At 41.4% G+C, this 20648-nt stretch overlaps 1 protein-coding gene across 1 annotated transcript in view; it reads right to left on the bottom strand.

The window, feature by feature from the left end:
- CCDC25 (coiled-coil domain containing 25) overlaps positions 1-20648 on the bottom strand; it is a 33950-nt gene that overhangs the window by 4110 nt on the left and 9192 nt on the right. The window contains exons 4-8 of the mRNA XM_013965862.2: positions 17920-17971; positions 11833-11908; positions 7511-7614; positions 7117-7319; positions 3081-3126 (exon numbers count right to left, since the gene is read on the bottom strand). Coding sequence (XP_013821316.1) covers positions 3081-3126; positions 7117-7319; positions 7511-7614; positions 11833-11908; positions 17920-17971 — 481 coding nt within the window. The remainder of the gene's footprint in view (positions 1-3080; positions 3127-7116; positions 7320-7510; positions 7615-11832; positions 11909-17919; positions 17972-20648) is intronic.

Below are 20648 nucleotides of genomic sequence, written 5' to 3'. Positions count from 1 at the left end.
GCCGAGTGACTTTCACTGTGAAGTTCCTTTCTGAGCTACTGCATACCCTGAGACGACTGCTCTGGATGCCAACATTCATTAATACTGTGAGTTCTGATACATTTGCATGAACATGTTTAACCTGAACACAACATTGTTTTGGCTTCTCTCTCTTTCCCATGCTTTATACCTGCCTTGATAGAGAGGGAGAGGACTTAGGCTTACAGGTATGCGACATGCTTTTCTCCTTAATAGCTTGTGTTAAAGATGGGCAGGGAAACCGGGGAAAAGGTAGAAAACAGTGGTTTCTGGGAAGTCTGGCTTGATTTCCATTCAGCAGGCTTCTCTGTGCCCGCTTCAATTAGCACAAGGAATTCAGGCCACAGTGAAAATGCCTTGGATAATTGTACAAAATGCAAACTACTGTTTGTAGTCTATCCACACACACAAACTCTAATTCCCCAAGAGTTCTACACTGAAATAATAGTATCAGAGATGTTGAAAGAGTCATCCTATATCTTCGAAGGTCAGCTTGAGATCCAAAGATGATCTGAGGATATCTGTGTCCCCAAAACTCACTAAGATAATGTGGCTTGGTGCCAATCAAAGTGAACTACTCCTGATAAAACCTATGAGTTAGATGTTCGAAGTTCCCATGTGTCAGGGGATCTGTGTTTTTTGGGGATTACAGTAACTTTTAAATAAATAGCTGCAATCTAAGACTTGACTTGGACAATTTCTGTATTTTAGATTCCCTTTAAGAGTCAAAATATTTTGGGGGAAGATTCCCTGGAGAAGGGAATGGCTCCTACTCCAGCATTCTTACCTGGGAAATCCCATAGGCAGAGGAGCCTGGTGGGCTACAGTCCATGGGGTCACAAAAGAGTCAGACACAATTTAGTGACTAAACAAGAGTCAACATGCTTTTCAGTGTAGCAAAACAGGTTTCTCGTCATCCACTTAAAAAGTGATAAGCAAATAAAATGTCACAAGAAACGGTCCATGGTTCCTGATACCAAATTTAGAAATTAGAAAGAAATGATAGATGGAAGAAACTTATTCTAAACAGGACAGCAAAAACTCAAAATTAAAACCAATCTCAGAGTAGAAGACTAATATTTTTCCTGATGAACTTGTGTAAGCTAAGTTAAAAATTAAGTATCAGTCTTTGCCTGAAAATCAACTGACCAAGCTGTGGATTCAAAAATGTCTGCGTCCCCTTAACAGAAGATGGTTGCAAGAATGAAAGTCCATTCTTTTGAAGAAGGAGGAAGAGCTATGTGAGTCCTTGCACTGTGAGAGAACAGAAACACCCAGCACAGAACTTTCTTGGAAGTTTGAACCTGGTTCTGGCATGGGCATGAGAACAGCAGCAGCAGTGACAGAGGGAGAGGAAAGGCAGGAAGGTTAATAATCCTTTGGTCTACAAACCTGACTTTCTAATCCTGGAACTTTTAACATGTCACTAATCGGGTAGTGTCTGTACACAGATGTATATTTGTGTGTGCATATGTGTGTTTCTTAATTCCAAAACAACATCCAAACTTTGAAAATCCATAATGAAAATGGCTAAGGTCATAACACAATATACATGCCAGATTTCTGCTGGGAAGTTGTTTCTAAATAACGAAAAACTTCAATCGCAACAACAACCACAGCAAAGACATCAGACTTGGGTTATGGTAACGACTTCTGCTCAACTGTTAAACTGTTTTCTCAGAGTAGTTTCCAGAAGGGATTAAATACACCTTATCTCTTGATACTGATGCTCCGTGGATAAATAACAACCAAGGACTATATGGATAAGAAATAATAAGGACCGTTATATTCATAGAGTGTCTAAGTCAAGGAGGAACTTTCACACACATGACCTTCTTTAAATTCTAGAACAGCCCCATGAGATAATATGTCTCTCTGTACTGCTGATGAATACTCCCTCGGAGAGGTTAAGGTCTTATCCAATTAGTAAATGGCAGTTTAAGCCTCAGAACTTCAAAGTCAAAGCTCTATTTAATTACCTAATACTACTCTGGAATTTTTCACGAGTAAATTATAAAGGTACATCTCTGACTCATAAAGGAGCCCCGTAACTTTAGTTCGCCAAAGGGACAGGAATAAGACTACTGTTCTTATCAATTTTTAGGACATTTACAGATGAACAAGGTGTAAAATCCTATTAACAATTACAATTCACGCATTGAATATGGGGTTTGGTGAGGTGACCTTTAAGGAAATAGGTTCTGTTATTTTTAAGCATCTAAAGCAGTGTTGCTTAATAGTATTTTTTGCTGTGATGGAAATGACCTACTTCTACACCATCCAATAGCGTAGCCACTAGACACACATGGCTAGTGTGACTGAGACACTGAGTTTTTAAATTAAATAAAATTAAATGTAATTTAAATAGCCTCATGCAAAGAGTGCCCAGTGCACGGGACAACACATCTAAAGCATCATATGCTATACTATAAACACTCAACATAGAAGCAAATATACCTGTCTAATTTCATTTTTTTTTGCACAGACTGTTTAATAATGGCCTAACTATGCTATTTCCAGCCACTTCAAAATAAATTTTGGGCAAGACAGCACTTGTGGACAGTAAGTCCCTGCCACGGTTCCAATAAAATAATGATGTGCTTGCTGATGCTAAGAAGACCTCTTCTACACTATATAACATGGATCACCATCTCTCTGTATCTTAGGTCCTGAGGAACATGAAGACAACCAATGTTGGTGCTTAGACTACAGTTAAGATCTTTCATTTAATTTAACTGAAGGTGATAATTTTGTCCTTGCTCAATTAAAACATAGAATCTGCAGTCACATTACTATAGAACATTAACAAATAAAGGCATTTTTGGCATGCCTGCCGGAAAAGAGGGAAACAGGGAATGAAAAAGTTCCTGAAAACAAACACGCTACGAAGTCCACAGGGAAGGTGGGCAGTGTCTAATAGAATCCACCTGAGTGTTCAATCATTGCCAAAACGCTGTCAAGCCAGCTGCGACATGTCAACCAACACTGGCCAAAAACTCAATCATTACAAACTTAGTGAGTTATTTCAAGGCACAAAATTAGAGTGAATAACTTGAATGTACCTGATTTGAAGACATATTCTCAACTTTCATTAGTGATGAATAGCTCCTAGAAGAAAAAAAAACAAAACACATTTTAAGTAAGATTTTCTGGCTGGCAGTATTTCATGAACATTTACCAAGTATCTAGCAATGCTGAGGGCCTTCTGAAGAAAACAGCATCTCTGCTGTGACTTGCGGAGAAGGCAATGCACCCCACTTCAGTACTCTTGCCTGGAAAATCCCATGGAAGGAGGAGCCTGGTAGGCTGCAGTCCATGGGGTCACTAAGAGTTGGACATGACTGAGCGACTTCACTTTCATGCACCGGAGAAGGAAATGGCAACCCACTCCAGTGTTCTCACCTGGAGAATCCCAGGGACAGAGGGGCCTAGTGGGCTGCCGTCTCTGGGGTCGCACAGAGCTTGACACAACTGAAGTGACTTAGCAGAGAGCAGTTGTGACTTGTCATCTCACTGGGGTCTTGTTCTTTACTAACTTCAATCACCTGAACCTTGGGCTTCAAATCAATCTCTGAAGCTGCCAACTCTGAAACATCCCCACCTTAGATAGACTGAGGTCCTACCCTTGGTCTTTTCTGATCTGTCACACACTTCTCCTCTACTGACTCCTTTTCTGATGGCTGCTTATTCCTTCCAGTTTCAATGTTTACACGGTGAGCTAGATTTCAATGTTAATAGAAGTTTGTTACAATATCACAAAAGCCAAGTTAAGTTATGCAAGGTTCTAACAGAGCAGGTGAGCAGGCTATGAACAGGAAGCCAACTACGGAGATGACACTGACTTGGACACACTGCGGGGGAACTACAGACACTCCTCTCCAGTGTTTGTCAATAAACGATGGTGTCCCCTGGGAGACTCACAGGTACCTGTTTGAAGGCTCTCCAAAATCCACATGAAATTGAGCAGGAGCTGTTCTGCTTCTCTCACTTTCCCAGCAAGGTCACTTCTAAGGCTCCGACTACTTTCAGAACCTAGGCTGTGTTTCTTCTGCTGCATCCGTACTCTAAGTGTGGCTTACAGCACAGCAGGTAAGGAAGGAACATGTCACTCAAGCCTTCCTCTCTACAGGTAACCCTGCACAGAGATTCTCTACACAAAAATCCCATTAGATGCTAAGCTATAAGGCAAGTGTGCGCCAAAAAAGCTGTCTAAAGAGCTAATGAACAAGATGGCAAGTGAGAATTAGCATGTGGAGTCTAAATAAGGGGAATTTTTCATTATTGTATAAATGAATAAAATGGTTAATAGAAGGACTGATGCTGAAGCTCCGATACTTTGGCCACCTTATGCAAAGAGTCGACTCAATGGAAAAGACCCTGATGCTGGGGAAGACTGAAGGCAGGAGGAGAAGGTGACAACAGAGGATGAAATGGTTGGATAGCATCACTGACTCTATGGACATGAGTTTGAGTAAACTCCGGGAGTTGGTAATGGACAGGGAGGCCTGGTGTGCTGCAGTCCATGGGGTCAGAGAGAGATGACTTACTGACTAATCAACAACAAAATATAATGCTACCACTTAAGCTTCACAGTTCGGCATTCTCCCAACAATCTAAATATTTCTTTAAGAAAACTACCTCAAAGAATGATCTTTACGTAGATCTATTCAGAATATCAGATCACTGGAATTTCTGCACACTGAGGACAGGGTATGTAAAGCACTCATTTGTAAGAACAACATGGAGTTCTGTCTTGAGGGACTGCTGCTCTTTTCATCTGAGAAGGAAGCTGGTTCCTTCTGTGTCATGGGTTTTGCTCTGTTCTGAGCTAAAATCACTGCAGATGGTGACTGCAGCCATGAAATTAAAAGACACTTACTTCTTGGAAGAAAAGTTATGACCAACCTAGATAATATATTCAAAAGCAGAGACATTACTTTGCCGACTAAGGTCCATCTAGTCAAGGCTATGGTTTTTCCTATGGTCATGTATGGATGTGAGAGTTGGACTGTGAAGAAGGCTGAGTGCCGAAGAATTGATGCTTTTGAATTGTGGTGTTGGAGAAGACTCTTGAGAGTCCCTTGGACTGCAAGGAGATCCAACCAGTCCATTCTGAAGATCAGCCCTGGGATTTCTTTGGAAGGAATGATGCTAAAGCTGAAACTCCAGTACTTTGGGCACCTCATGCGAAGAGTTGACTCATTGGAAAAGACTCTGATGCTGGGAGGGATTGGGGGCAGGAGGAGAAGGGGCTGACAGAGGATAAGATGGCTGGATGGCATCACTGACTCGATGGACATAAGTCTCAGTGAACTCTGGGAGTTGGTGATGGACAGGGAGGCCTGGCGTGCTGCGATTCATGGGGTCACAAAAAGTCAGACACGACTGAGCGACTGAACTGAACTGAACTGAGCTAAAGGCTGATGGATAGACTCCTGACTAGAGCTTAAAGAACCTGGACTTTACAATGGCAATTCCATCCTTTTTTATTCTCCTGATAGAAAGTAGAAATGAAAAGCTGATTGCCATTCTTGTTTAGAAAGTTGAAAAAGGGAGTTTAGAGTCTAAACAATGGCATTAGAATTGGGAAGAAGTTGTGCACCACCAAGATATGAGGCTGTGAAGGACTTCCTCCCTGAAACCGTTTGGAAGCACTGAGGATACTGTCCAGGGTGAGAATGTCTCCTCACTTTTATCTGTAGAATTCCCCAAAGATTCAAACATCAGTTTCTTCAGCTATCACAGCAATTAAACTAGACGTTTCTTAGCAGGTGGTCCAAGTAAATGAATCCACTGTTGGTGAAATTTAATGGTATTTGCCATGTCAGAAAGGCAAGTGAAAGGCTTTAGAATGAGAAGATTTTGTAGGCGTAGCATTCAATCTCTTGGGTCAAAGAGTCAAAGACAGGAATTAAAGTGATACTAGCACCGACAGGTTATAAAACAAATCTGAGCTTAGAGCTTGTTGTTGGAGTTTCACTAAAACTCTGAAACAGACTGAAGAGAGGGCAGAAGAGAGTGGAAACCGTGTGTGTGAGGTGGAGAAGCAGATGGAGATGAGCTGCATATCTCTGCGTGAGTTACTCAGTCTCTCATTTTCCTCTTCTACAAAATGCAGATGAGAAAAAATATTTGCCTCACACGGCTATTGTTAGGATTAAATGAGATAATGCAGTTAAGCACAATACAGTATTGGGAAGATGACAAGTATCCAAAGGTGTTAGCTAACCTTTCTTCTTAAATATTCTATGTAAATTAAGTGACATTATCAAGGGAGCTTCCCTGGTCGTTCAGATGGTAAAGAATCCGCCTGCAATGCAGGAGACTCAGGTTTGATCCCTGGGTTGGGAAGATCCCCTGGAGAAGGGAATGGCAACCCACTCCAGTATTCTTGCTTGGATTCTCCATGGGGTCCCTGCAGTCCATGTGGTGGCAAAGAGTCGGAAACGACTAAGCTACTAACATTTTCACTTTTTCTCATATTTCTAACACACAGTGTTGTTTCTAAACAAAATTAGGGTAGATTTGTAAAATGCACAAAAAGGTATGTTTTCCATTTTCCACTGCACATTGAAAACAAAAAGAATAGTCTAAATCACGCATCACTCAAAACACCCATTTTTGAAACCGATGATGCTGCTGATTGTTCTTTCGTTCACAACACAAGAGAGACTCACAATTCTACATCAAACTGAATGTTTAAGTCTCTGCAATCGTCTGTCTCATGCTGGCAGGTTATAACCTGGGGAACACTTTCAGATTTCTCCACGTGAATACTGTATTATAAATGAGACCATGCGACCTATTTTTAGCAGAACTCCCAACAGGGACATGTGCATGTCGATAATACCAGAGCTTGATCATAATACCTCCATTCTGGCCGAACAATCTTGCTAATAATCCAGAGTATTCCAAGGAAACCAGGTCAGGACAGGGCAAGACAGCTCATGTTGATCCTATACCCTTCCCAAAGGAATCAGTAACTTTTTTGGTACATGTACCACAAACTGAATCTACCATTCCTAAGGGTTAATTCCCAGTTAGGTCAGCAGTGAGGACTCGTCCAAGGTTAGTGTGAGTGTCTTGGCTCCAGCATACCTCAGCTCGTCCACCTCCCTCTTCCTCTTCACCTCTTCCTTTTCCCGCCTTTTCATTTCCTGAATCTGGGCCTTCTTCTCATTTCTCTCTTCATGGTCTCTGTGCTCCTTCTCTGCCTCTAGGTCTGGGAACCGCTCCATTTTGGTCTTTTCCAATCGGTTCAGGATCTCATTCACTTTCTTCTCTACTGTCACAATTTTCACCTTTGAGGGAGATGTAGGAAAAAAGATACTTAATCTTTATGGTTCCCCCCTCCCTCTCAGAATAGGGCAGAAGCTTTCCTCTGCCACCCAGGTGGACTCCCTTGAGGAAACAGACACGCGGAGCCCTCGGCAGCAGAGACAGACGCCCCTCAGCACGAGGGCGCCACCGCTTCCGGCGACAGCACACTCACATCCTTCTGCCTGTGAAAGCCAATCTGGCCCACGTCCATGTCAGCCGTCTTCTTCAGGTTAGACCACGGCGTGTACACCACGTTCACATTGTTCATCTTGCAGCCTGCCGAGAGAGACTGTCTTCAGCATGTGGGCAGGGGGACGCTGAGCAATGGGTGCCCACACCCATGATTAAGTCACCATAATCCAACAGGGGGAAAGGCTGAGAATGAACAAGCCACGGAGTGTTTCAAACCACAAAATATTTTGTCTTTTTAAAATAGAAGCCCCCTATAAAGACAAATGGTAAAGCCCACAAATAATTCAAGCTAAAGTATTCCAATGGAAAGCAGGGGTCTAGAGATCAGCTTCAGGGACTCTGAGGCTTTCTAAAGTTGAACAACATCTACTGTATATGTTTTTAAAGAGAAAAGGGCCAAACAGGTTTTCTCAGATTCTCAAAGGAGCCCTTGACCTCATGAAGATTAAGCAGCAAGATAAAGGAATTCAGGAGATAGGATCCTACCCGGCATTACCACAAACCAGCTGGTTCACTTTGGGCAAGTCCCCATGGCTCCTGGAATCTTGTCTGAAATATGAGGAAGCTGGACTCGTTTAGTAGCGTTCCTGTTGTTTGTCTCTTTTAGCAGTGGAACGTCTTTCACCAAAGAAAACATGTCAAAGTAGTCAAAGCAAAGATGCTCTGGACAAAAGGGGTGCCAGGAGCCCTTGTTCATGCCTCCTATGCCCTCCCCGCCCCCACTTCATGTGCCCCTCCACGCCAACAGCCTTCCAGGCAGCTCCAAGAATCCCAGTTTAATCACTGGTCCAGTGCTCCCGAAGGCCCTTCTGAATTTGATGGTGATACATGTCAGTGTTTATATTCAATGACCACATACACTGGGGAAATCTGGGGAATACAACCCTATTTAAACGATCAATGTTAACATCACCAAGAACAAGGCAAACTGGCAGCAGGTGCCTCCTGACTGTAACGCACGAGGCTTCACTTGCACAGTATTCCTGCCAGAAAATTGATCCTACTGAACAGGAAGCATCAGACCAAACCAAAGTGGCCTCCACTCTAAAAGTGTCAAAGTCCTGAAAGACAAAGAAGTGTCCAGATTAAAGGCGACCAGAGAGACGTGCCAAGTGAACAGAATACAGGATCCTGGATCAGGAAAAAGAGATGCTATAAAGTGACAGAAGTGGGACTACTGACAAAACTTACATATGGTCTCTCTATCAGTAACGGTATTCTCCCCACGTTACAGTTCCTGAATTTAATCACTGTAACACAGTTACTTTAGGCAATGTCCTTAGGACACACTGAATGGTCATGATGGCTATGATTTTCTTTCAAATGGTTCAGCTAAAAAAAAAACCATTGAGTATATCATAGGGAGAGAGCAAACAAATATGGAAAAACTCCTTGACTCTAAATGAAAGGCAGATGAGAGCTGTATTTTTCTTGCAACTTTTCTGCAGGTTTGCAATTTTTTTCAAAATTAAGTTTAAAAAAATCTCCACATGCAAGGCACTGTGGGAGATAGAAACATGGTTCAGACAATGTGTCCTGTCCTCTAATAAGATTAAAAGAGGACAGATAAATACATTTGTTTTTTGTTAAGTCACTAAGTTGTGTCCGACTCTGCAACTCCATGAACGGCAGCACTCCAGGGTTCCCTGTCCTTCACTATCTCCTGGAGTTTGCGCGACCTCATTCTGTTGAGTCAGATAAATAAATTCAAGTAAAATGGGACGTTGTCAAGTGATATGGAAAGATATAGATAGGTAAAGCGCTAAGGCAGTTCAGAGAGGGTAGAGGTAGCTCAAAGATGGAAAAAGGGCAAGATTCCACAGGAGAGGTTAAGTTCCTTAATTATTGTTTAATCTTGGCTTCCTCATCTATAAAATGAAAATAATGTTCTTAATTCAGTAGAGTTGACAAAGGAATAATGTGTAATGTTTCTGGCACAGTACCAGGCATGTAATTAACATTCAATGTTAGCAGCTCTTACTGGAGAAGGCAACGGCACCCCACTCCAGTACTCTTGCCTGGAAAATCCCACGGATGGAGGAGCCTGGTAGGCTGCAATCCATGGGGTCGCTAAGAGTCGGACACGACTGAGCAACTTAACTTTCACTTTTCACTTTCATGCATTGGAGAAGGAAATGGCAACCCACTCCAGTGTTCTTACCTGGAGAATCCCAGGGACGTGGGAGCCTGGTGGGCTGCCGTCTATGGGGTCGCACAGAGTCAGACACGACTGAAGCGACTTAGCAGCAGCAGCAGCTCTTACTATTATAACTACTGTGTCAACCCTCAGCCTTAGCTTGGATCCAGACATGTGATGACGGAGCAGGAGTATAACATTGAGGGCAGAGGGAACAATATAAGCAAAGGCACAAGGTAGGAAAACAGCAGATATTTGCTTTGGCTGGAGTGTGAAATATACGAAGGGAAACAGAGTCTGTGGTCAGATCTGAGATGCTTAAGTGCCAGCTTAGAAGTCTGGATTTAACTGTATAGACAAGGTGTAGGGTGTCATGGAAAGTGTCCAGGCTTTCAGACAGTATAATCTGGCAAGAGATTATAAAGTGAATAAAGAAGAGGCTGACCAGATTCCATGAGGACAAACAGCATGGGAGGTGGTCAGCCAGGGAGGAAAATATTTTAAGGACACAGTGACACGGATGGAGTGCGCTCAGCAAATCCCACAGCAAAGACGATCTTCTTTACTCCTCAGCATCCTCTGCTATTAACTCCTGACAATGAGATGCCTGGGCTCAGCTCCTTCCCCTGCTAAATGAGCCATTCCTGTGGAAGGCTGAAGAGGAGAGGCTAACAATTCAGTGATTCAATGACTTCTCTTTTCTGTCTTCTCTAGAACTAGTAAACTACAAAGGGATTAAGGAGAAAGAGGCTGGGCCAAGGCTCTTTTAACAAAGTTGCCTCTGCTAGCCAGAGGCATGGGAAGGGGACAAGAATACGTGAAAGAGGTTGGAACACACAAGGCAAGAGGATGACAACAGTCTCAATTTTTATTATTTTTATTTCAGTAACCAGAGACCTTAACTGGAAATCTTCAGAACTTGGTTCTATTCATAAAAATGGAATGTCCTAGAATGAATTACAATTTAATGATTTATAGAGCTGAAGATGAGTGGGTCTACAGGACAAGATACCCGGTTTCTGTGGCTAGGCCCCTGACTCAGGAAAGCTGCCTGTCTGAGATCCGCAGGCTAAAAGGTGGGGGAGGGGCTCATTTCTAGCTCTTCTCCAGTAATCACCGACCTCTGCGACCTGCTGTCAGCTCTGTGTCTGCCCCATGCTTATCTTCTATGTAAACCATATTTTTTCTCAACCCTTTGGATCAACTTCAAAGGAACGCAAACTTACCTCAACCCTATCTAGGTCCATGTCCTACAACTAAAATCCAGTCTATCAGCTCAATCATTCTTAGCAGAACACCATCTCCCTACACTCCTTTATAACTGCCACCTCCACTCCATTAATTGTCCTTCTTGACCTACAGTGACCATTGAAAAATTAAATCCTGTACAGTAGAACTCAACAAGCACCAAGCCCAGTATTACAGGTCCTACTTAAAGAGGTGGGGGAGGGGGAAAAGCATATTATATACAGAGGCAGATTGTCCCAACACTCTTTGCACACTGGAAACATCTGGAGAGCACTATAAAAATACTGATTCTAACATATCACCCCAGACCAATTATTTAAGATTCTCTGGGAGATGACAAGATCAGTGGTTGATATCTGTAAAATTCATAGGGAGAAAAAAGTCTGTAAGGAGAGAAGAAAGAAAAAGTAGGAAAGAGCAAATGGGAGACTTGAAATCTAGAATGTACTGGGTTGGCCAAAAGTTCATTTGGATTTTTCTAGAACATCTTATGGAAAACCTCCAAAGAACTTTTTGGCCAACAAAACAGTAACAAATAACGAAAATAAAGATATCCAACAACATTACAAATAAAGACCTGAGACGCATCTATCACCTGGCTTTTAATATAACCTAACTTCCAAAAGTCTTTACACAAATAACCTTAAGGGTAGGCAGTCTAGACAACTTTCTATTCAAGGGAAAGAAAACAGGGTAAAAAAAAAGAAGACTTGAAATGGGCCATGAACATTAGGGAGGTGGGGAGATTAGTCTTCAGTTCTCTGACAGGTAGCGAGATTGCCATCTTAAACAACAAAACAGGGGAAAGGCATACATGTCATTCTCTAGACTCAAGCCAAAGTCAGTAACATGTTCTCGATGATGTAATCCATTTCAGACACAAAGTGAGTTCTGAAAACACCTCTAGGAAAACTGACCTTGAATGCTATTGGCCTTCACAAGATGGGCACAGTCCATCAGCACCTCCTTTGGAATATCTTCTATTTTCTCTCCCTGAAACACAAAAATAAACCAAATGGCCCACCACCTTGTTTCTGAGCAATACTGGAACACTTTTATAGGGCTTTGCTACCTTACTAGGCACAATTTTACTAAAAGCAAGGGGCTCTTCAACTGTATTTCAAGACACTGAAAAACAAAGTCAATTATGGAAATGTTTAAGAGAAGGCAGTAGTATGGAAAATACTAATACTTAATAGGTAAATAAAAACAGGGTATGAAAAGAAAACCACCAAAATATTAAGCGTTTTTATGTCTGAGTAATTTGTTCCTTCTTCCTTCTCATTCATACTTTTAGAAACCTTGTGGAAAAGTGGCGTCTGTTTTTGGCAGTGGGAAGATTTCCTAGCTGAGGCCCCTAACCTCCCTTTCAAGAGACACCCCTCTCAAGGGCTTCCACAGTGGCTCAGACAGTAAAGAACCCGCCTGCAATCCAGAAGACCTGGGTTCAATCCCTGGGTCGGGAAGATCCCTGGAGAAGAGAATAGCAACCCACTCCAGTATTCTTGCCTGGAGAACCCCACAGACAGAGCAGCCTGGCGCGCTACAGTCCATGGAGTCACAAAGAGTCAGACACAACTGAGCGACTGACACACACACACACACACACACGCGCGCGCGCGCGCGTGCACACGAGGCATCTTACAGTTTTTGGTCTCAAATCATCTGGTAGGTCATCTACCCTCAGCTTTAGTCAGGAACCAAGCTCCTGGTGTGTTACATATAACCTTCCACCATAAGGGAGAAAAAAATATCGATTCATTCACTTTATAGATATGGTATCAAAGTCAAAGCTAAATAAGCAAAACCATTCCAAAGGAACAAAAATATGTCAGAGGCAAGAGCTAGTGGAAATCAGCTCAGCACTGGCTGTTAGGCATGGGATTACAGAAGCACTTCTGCTACGTGTGAAAGGTTTTATCTACCTAAATATTTGAAAAATTGAGTTTATTCTTTTTTCCCCTTAATGTTTCAAAATGGGAATCTCTCAAGTACCTAAATTTTGACCAAAAAAAAGTGATTTAAGTGTCACTACTTAAACCCTATCTCATCCTGTGAATAGACTTATTCACTTAAACATAGGATTCTGAATTTACCAACTTGATTAACACAAGGTCATCATCATTAATATCACCACTACACCAGGCTACAATATAGTGATGGTGATGCCATCAGGGGCTTCTAACATTCATAGAAGCTGACTGACCCTATACTAAATATATCAAATGAATAATAAAGAACAAATTAGGAACTGCTTTAGGAATATTCACTTTTTGAATGCTAGGAACACTAAGTAAATAGACATATGAAATGAAGAGTATTATTATGCTTACCTTACCAATGAAGAAAATGAAGCTTAGTGAGGTTCAGTAACTGGGCCAAGATCCTCCATGTCTTGTATATGTCAGAGCTGAGAGATGAACCCAGGACTAAAGTCATGCTCTAACAACTGGCCCCAGAGTATGGTGCTTATGGAGTTTTTTGTGGAAATGTTATCTTGGCCCTTAATATCAGGTTATGTACCAATGTTCCTCCTTACTACCTAAAGCTACTGCTATTCTTGAAGCAATCCCCTCTTCTTGTTTTGCTACTTCTAATAATATGAGCAGACCAAATAAAATAAAATAATTTGGCTTAGTAGAATGCATTAAGTCAGAGTAAACAAAATGTATGGGGAGTCTAAGGTAAAGGCCAGAATTTTGACTGTAGGCTTTGTGCCATCTGTGTTAATGAGATAAGAAACCTCTTGATAAGTGAGATTTTTCTATAGGTTTTCAAAAAAATCAAAAAAGCGTAGGGGAAAAAACCAAACACTTGATGAATATCCTTAAGCTTTAAAGCCTGGGTTGAATTCACCTGAAATTAACAAAAAAAAAAAAAAAAAAAGAATAAACACACATAGCACTAAGCAAGTGCCAGGCACTATTAGAAATGCTTTAGTTGGGACCTCCCTGGTGGTCCAGTGGTTAAGACTCTGAGCTCTGAATGCAGGGAGCAAGGGTTCGATTCCTGATCAGGGAACTAAGATCTTGCATGGTACAGCAAAAACAAACAAAAAAAAAAACACCACAAAACTTCAGTCATGCTAGCTCATTTAATCCTTACAATGACCCAGTGAGTCAGGGGCTTGTGAGCTCCCTTTTACAGAGGAAACTGGCACAGCTGAATAACTTGCTCAGAGGTGCACAGCTGGTATGAGCAGAGCCAGGATTTGAAGCCAGCAGTCCAGCTCCAGAGTCTAGGTTCTGAATTATTTAGTCTCACTGCATCGCCAACGCTTACTTGGTACCTACGAATTAATACAAAGGGCTATGGCCTTTACTTTTTCCAGTGGTCATGTATGGATGTGAGAGTTGGACTATAAAGAAAGCTGAGCACTGAGGAATTGATGCTTTTGAACTGTGGTGTTGGAGAACACTCTTGAGAGTCCCTTGGACTGCAAGGAGATCCAAACAGTCCATCCTAAAGGAAATCAGTTCTGAATGTTCATTGGAAGGACTATGCTGAAGCAGAAACTCCAATACTTTGGCCACCTGATGCAAAGAACTGACTTATTGGAAAAGACCCTGATGCTGGGAAAGATTGAAGGCAGGAGGAGAAGGGGATGACAGAGGATGAGATGGTTGGATGGCATCACCAACTCAATGAACATGAGTTTAAGTAAACTCCGGGAGTTGGTGATGGACAGGGAGGCCTGGCATGCTGCAGTCCATGGGGTCGCAAAGAGTCAGGCATGACTGAGCAACTCAACTGAACTGATGGCCTTTACTGCAGGACATCAACCAGGCAGAAATTCCTTTAGGAGCACAGATTTTTATCGAGCACAATTATGGGCTTCCAAAAGAAAATGAAATGGAACTCTTGTTCAGACAAGTACTAAACGGTGGTAAGGTGAACTTGGAACTATCACCGTTATTTCCATTTTCTGACACAGCAGAACCCAAAGGAAAAAACTTAATCTGAACCAAAAGGAAAGTTGGGAACACCATTCTTTATTTTCTCTAAACTTAAAATAGTTTCAGAATGGCAAGAAGTTGCCTAGGAAAATTCAGAATTTTGTTCCAGCACAGAGTTCACAAACTTTTTTATTTTTTTTTACAATACAGTTCTCAAAAACATAAGCAGAATAAGTAAAGGTGGAGTAGTATGTTTTATCTTGTTAATACATTGAGAAGTAAATATTATCAGCATAATGAAATCTTTTTTTTTTTTAATTAAAAATAGTCAAAAGGTTGCTCTTAAGTTATAAAACCCCAAAATGTTTTTGGAAAACCTATATCAGGTGGCATTTTAAATCAGCACAATATTTTCAAAGGGCAATCTGGCATAAAAGGAGACACTAAAATGTTTATATCTTTTGACCCAATAATACGCTTAAAAAAAATCAAAAGAATGTGTATAACGGACTTTTGGACTCAGAGGGAGAGGGAGAGGGTGGGATCATTTGGGAGAATGGCATTCTAACATGTATACTATCATGTAAGAATTGAATCGCCAGTCTATGTCTGACGCAGGATACAGCATGCTTGGGGCTGGTGCATGGGGATGACCCAGAGAGATGTTATGGGGAGGGAGGTGGGAGGGGGGTTCATGTTTGGGAACGCATGTAAGAATTAAAGATTTTAAAATTTAAAAATAAAAAACTAAAAAAAAAAAAAGAATATATACATATGATTCAATTACAAAAAAAAATCAAAAGAAAAAAGGAAATAGTTCATAAATATTTCTTGTTGGGGTTTCATAACACTGAATGCTGTAAACAACTTATATTCTGACAGGGAGCTTTCAAATTAACTGTGGCATACTGTCAACTCGAAGCAGCCAGTCAAAACAATAAAATAAAAATATTATGGTCATGTAATACAATCAACGAGGGGATGCCAAGGAGGAATGCAAACTGAGACAAAAGAATCTAAGTGCACGACAAATATCACTGCAAGGCATCGAGGAGAGAGCAGCTTACAAGTAACTTTGAAAAACAACATTTTGAATGGCAACTGTAAGGCAGAAACCAAAAATAACTGCACATAAACACTGTACTTTAGTTGACAAAGTTGTTTCTTATGGGTATACAGGTCACCAAATCTAAAACCACTTCCACATAGGCTGGATTCAAATAAGCAAATGACGGTGGGAGCCAGGTCTCCTTTCCCATTGTCTAAGAAGGAAGTAATAACAGATGAGCAAGGAAGGAAGGTGAGAAAGGCCCCACAGTAATGGATTCACCAGAGACATCAATAGGAGCTCATGTTTCGCTTACTGTAGGTACAGAAACAATTATCCACACAAATTACTAACAGGGGTTAATATATATATTTACACACACGTTTCCTAGCTCTGTCACGTGACAGAGCCTGGAAGCAATGCCACTCCAGCAGCAACGAGCACTCCCAGAGTCCAGGTCTTGGTTTCTAAATACCGTTTCTCAGTAAAAGGAACCAAGGTCCTTTGGAGAAATGGCTGATTCTAGGGCTGGAGCAGGGAAATACATGAGCCTGGAGCCTCTAGGAATGTCAGAAAGTAAGGAAGGGCTCCAAAACCAAAACGACAGGAGCATGTCAGAGGAACACAGGAGCTGAGGTGGAAGAGTCAAAGTAGGGACGATTTTAGCCACAAAATGCCACAGTCCATAAGTAAACGACTAAATTAAATACATGGGGGAGAAGAGACGAATCTTTACAGAAGAATTCCAAACAATACATGCAAATACTCTCTACTCTAGGACGTGGGACTTAGTTCTATCCTCTCCCTGCTTGAGTACAGGATGGACTTATGACTTGCTTCCAAATAATGAAATATGGACATAGGGAGAAATACCACTCTCTGGTGGAAAAACCCAGCAACCATTACCCTGGCCAGGAGACCAAGGTTAACAACATTAGTGCTAAGTCCTGTGAATAGACGTACCCCTGACATGATGGGATAAGAGCACTCCACCTCTGTGCTATTCTTTCCCTAAACCCGTAACTCCAGTCTAGTCATGAGAAAAACCCACACTGAGTGCCATTCCATAAACTACCTGAGCAGTATTTCTCAAACTGTCAAGGTCAGGACAAACAGAGAAAGAGTAAGAAACTGTCACAGATAAGAGACCAGGCAGATACGACAACTAAAACGCAATGTGGGATCCTGGACCAGATACTGGAACAGAAAAAGCACGTTAATGGGAAAACTGTAGAAATCGAAACAGAGCCCAGAGGTTAGTGAACAGTGCTGCACCCGTGGTTCCTTAGTTCTGACAAATCTACCATGGTAATGTAAGATGTTAGCAATGGGGAAAACTGGACATGGCGCGTACAGGAACTTGCACTACCTTTGCGACTTTTCTGTAAATCTAAAATCATCCGCAAATAAATATCAGTTCAGTTCAGTTGCTCAGTCATGTCCGACTCTTTGCAACCCCATGAATCACAGCACGCCAGGCCTCCCTGTCCATCACCAACTCCACATAACAATTATCTATACCCTATGATTCAACTATACAAAATATATGGATATAAAGACAGATTAGAAAAACAGTTTTGTGTGACTAGGGAACATGGAATCTTTTCCCTTTACTATGATAATGCTGTTTTAAACCTCCTGAAGAAACCCCAGGTAACAGGTACATGTGCCCTTGGTGAGACAGGAGAATCACCAGTCTGAGAAAAAGGAACCACAGTGGGATCTCCCCAGAAGAAGACAGGAAGTCCAGAAGTGTCAACTGAAATGACAGGGAGAGAGAGCAGAGGTGACACACAGCACACCTCAGCTGGCGAGACAAGACAGTGCTTCTAGCTGGATAGTATGTGCTGTGCTCCCCTTCCAAACCTCAAGTTACCAGATTTGCCCTTAGTGATTTCCTAGGTAAGGGGAAGACATCTCTTCATCAGCTAATTTGTAGACTTTTGTACATATTTATTACTCTAAGCAATTTATTTTCAAAAAAAAAAAGGACAGAGGACAAGACAGGATGCTCATCACCAAAGAAAAAAAATTTTGAATCCATGTTTAAATCCAGTTACCTTATGTAATCGAAGGTACACATGAGCCGAAGAGAGTTTGTCCACATGAAACCTACAAAGAATGAAAACCACTTTTAGCAAGAGGTATAAGATACCCATCTCCTCATGCCACCTGCATTGAAAGCCCTCCAGGCCAAAAATATGAATTCAGTTGCCTACTGCATGCTGAGGACCATGGTGGGCAGAAAACACAGCCAACCACCTCTGAAGGGCTCACTTTCAACTGGCAGAGGTGAGAAAAACAAGGAGAGTTCTGCAGCTGTGCAAGACTAAGTGTCAAGATGAGTACAGGAGGTGACGAACATTAAGTGCCCAGGAAGTGTGATTTTTCAAGTGAGAAAGAACTATCAGTGACCCCAGGATTCACTGGTGAACTGAGATTTGGAGGGTCTCAGGCTGAAGCATGGGATGTATACAAACATGGGAAAGGAATTTTAGGAGGGAAGAGAAGGGAATGAAAGAAGTCATCAAGACTCCAGGGCTGCAAACCTGGGAAACCTGCAGGACCACTGACAGACACATCTTACAGCTGGAGAGGGAGCCAGCTGGGAAAGATGATAGGTCTGGTTTGGGACATCCTGAGTTTCAAGCAATGGCAAAACAATCCAAAGAGAATGTCAATCAGAGACAGAAGAGTCAAGTAAGGACTGAAGCAGTAAGTGGACCACCTCCCATTAGGGGTCAGACTAGCAATTCATCCAGCAACTATACTCCAGTAAAAATTAATTTAAAAAAATTAATTTTAAAAGAAAAAACAAAACCAAAAAAACTCCAAAACCCAATTCATTTAGCCTTACATCTAACAATGACACTAATACTCAATTCCTGGGAAAGCATGGTGATTGCCCTTTATGATGTTGTCCTAAAAATATTAGAAAGCCCTCTTACTCCCAAAGTCCTGCATTTACCTTTCATTAAGGCTCTATCATTCATTAATTTAATTAAATCTTTAAAAAAATGTCCTTTTTCCACCTAACCCAACATTTGGGGATTTTAGGTTATTCACCTTTAGAAATCACCAAATGAGGTGGATCTTTCTTCCCAACACCCAAAGATGACTTCAGAATGCTAGCAAACAATGGTAACACACAGCTGTCACTCCTGATTCTGTTAACTTCAGCCTTCTCTTCCTTAGTCCTTTCAAGACTGAAGAATGTTCAGTAAAATTTTAAGGGAACAACATCACAGCCCATTAGGCATTTCCCTAGATATTTTATTAGCATTAAAGGACTTTTTAGAACTGAAAATGGTTACACATTTATACCCAGTCCAAGATGTAGACAGTGTGATTCTATATAAAGGTCAAGATTATGCTGTTTGTAATGCCCTCTTTAAAAAGGTTGAGCATCTTGCTAGTGACTTTGAACACAAAAAAGTTTTACACATTTTTTGGCAGTCTATGATGACTCTAGGTTTTACTCCTCACAAATACTGACAGCCAGAAATGAACATAACATCTTGGTTTATTTTTCTTCTTCAGGTTCATTTACTCATTTGCATTCTCTTGTAAGAGATTCCTACTGATTTTCTTCTGTTCAGCACTGTACAGCCAGAAAATAAGCTTCTTGGAAATCTAGAAATTATATCTCACTACCCTGTTTGAGGATGTTAGAAAAATACCCCATTCATAAGCAAGCTCAACTGAGAAAACTTCTCCCATTCCAATTTAAAGTTCTCTATTTACAACAACTCTTTTCTACATACCCATAGTAGCTTGACTGTATTCTCACTTCCCTTACAGGTCCTTGATGTGGAATTTTGTCAATAGAAATACATATACAGTTCAACATACATATATACTGGGTTCATACACAGGCAGTCAAAGTGCTAACACACACATAGGAATACCACTGCTGATCTGCATGAACTTCAGGCTTATAGGCACACCTCTACAAAGGGCAGGGGAAATGTACAGATATTCAGGGCTTTGGTTGAAATGTAAAACAAACAAAAAAGTCAGCTCTGTAAACCAGTTGGAGCAAGCTTGCTTAACAAACATCCCAAATGCTCACTCCAAGTTTAAATTATGCCCACTAGTTCCCTGGTTCTCTCTCTTCCGGTTACTTTCCGCTCCCTGCTTAATCACTATTACCCTTCACTGAGCACAGAGACTAGAAACTTGAATGTATGAGCATCCCTGACCTGACACTGTAGAGATGCAAAGCACCCAAAGCTGGGTAATTTTACTTTCTTCAAGTGGGCTCTCTGGATAGATTACTCATTAGGGAGTCTGGAGGCAGTAAACGCACAATTTTTCTATTTTCCTTTGTTTAAAAAGAATTTAGGGACTTCCATGGTGGACTTCTGTGTTAAGACTCTGCACTTCCAATACAGGGGGTGCAGGTTTGATTCCTGGTTGGGGAGCTGAGATCCCACATGCCTCACAGCCAAAAAAACCACAAACATAAAACAGAAGCGATATTTCAACAAATTCAATAAAGACTTTAAAAAATGAGTTTAGTTCCATTCTCATTTAATCCTAGAAAAATTCTTTGCTTCCAAGCACTGTAGGAGGTTTCCTAGTATAAACTCAGATGTTGACATTCCCAGAGGTTCAGTTCCAGAGTCTACGTCAAGGTGACCCAGGTTGAAAATCTGCCCTGGAATGCAGATCAACTCATTCATTTTTTGCATGCCTCGGAATGTTTCCAGGATTAATGGTTTATGAACTGGAACAGGTCTTGAAATTTAGGGCCATGCCAGTTCACATCAGACCTCAAATAGCTTCT

Source organism: Capra hircus, chromosome 8, assembly GCF_001704415.2.
Source record: "Capra hircus breed San Clemente chromosome 8, ASM170441v1, whole genome shotgun sequence".
Lineage (NCBI taxonomy): Eukaryota > Metazoa > Chordata > Mammalia > Artiodactyla > Bovidae > Capra > Capra hircus.
The sequence above is the reverse complement of the archived record's forward strand: the minus strand, read 5'-3'. Positions and strand labels throughout refer to the sequence as shown.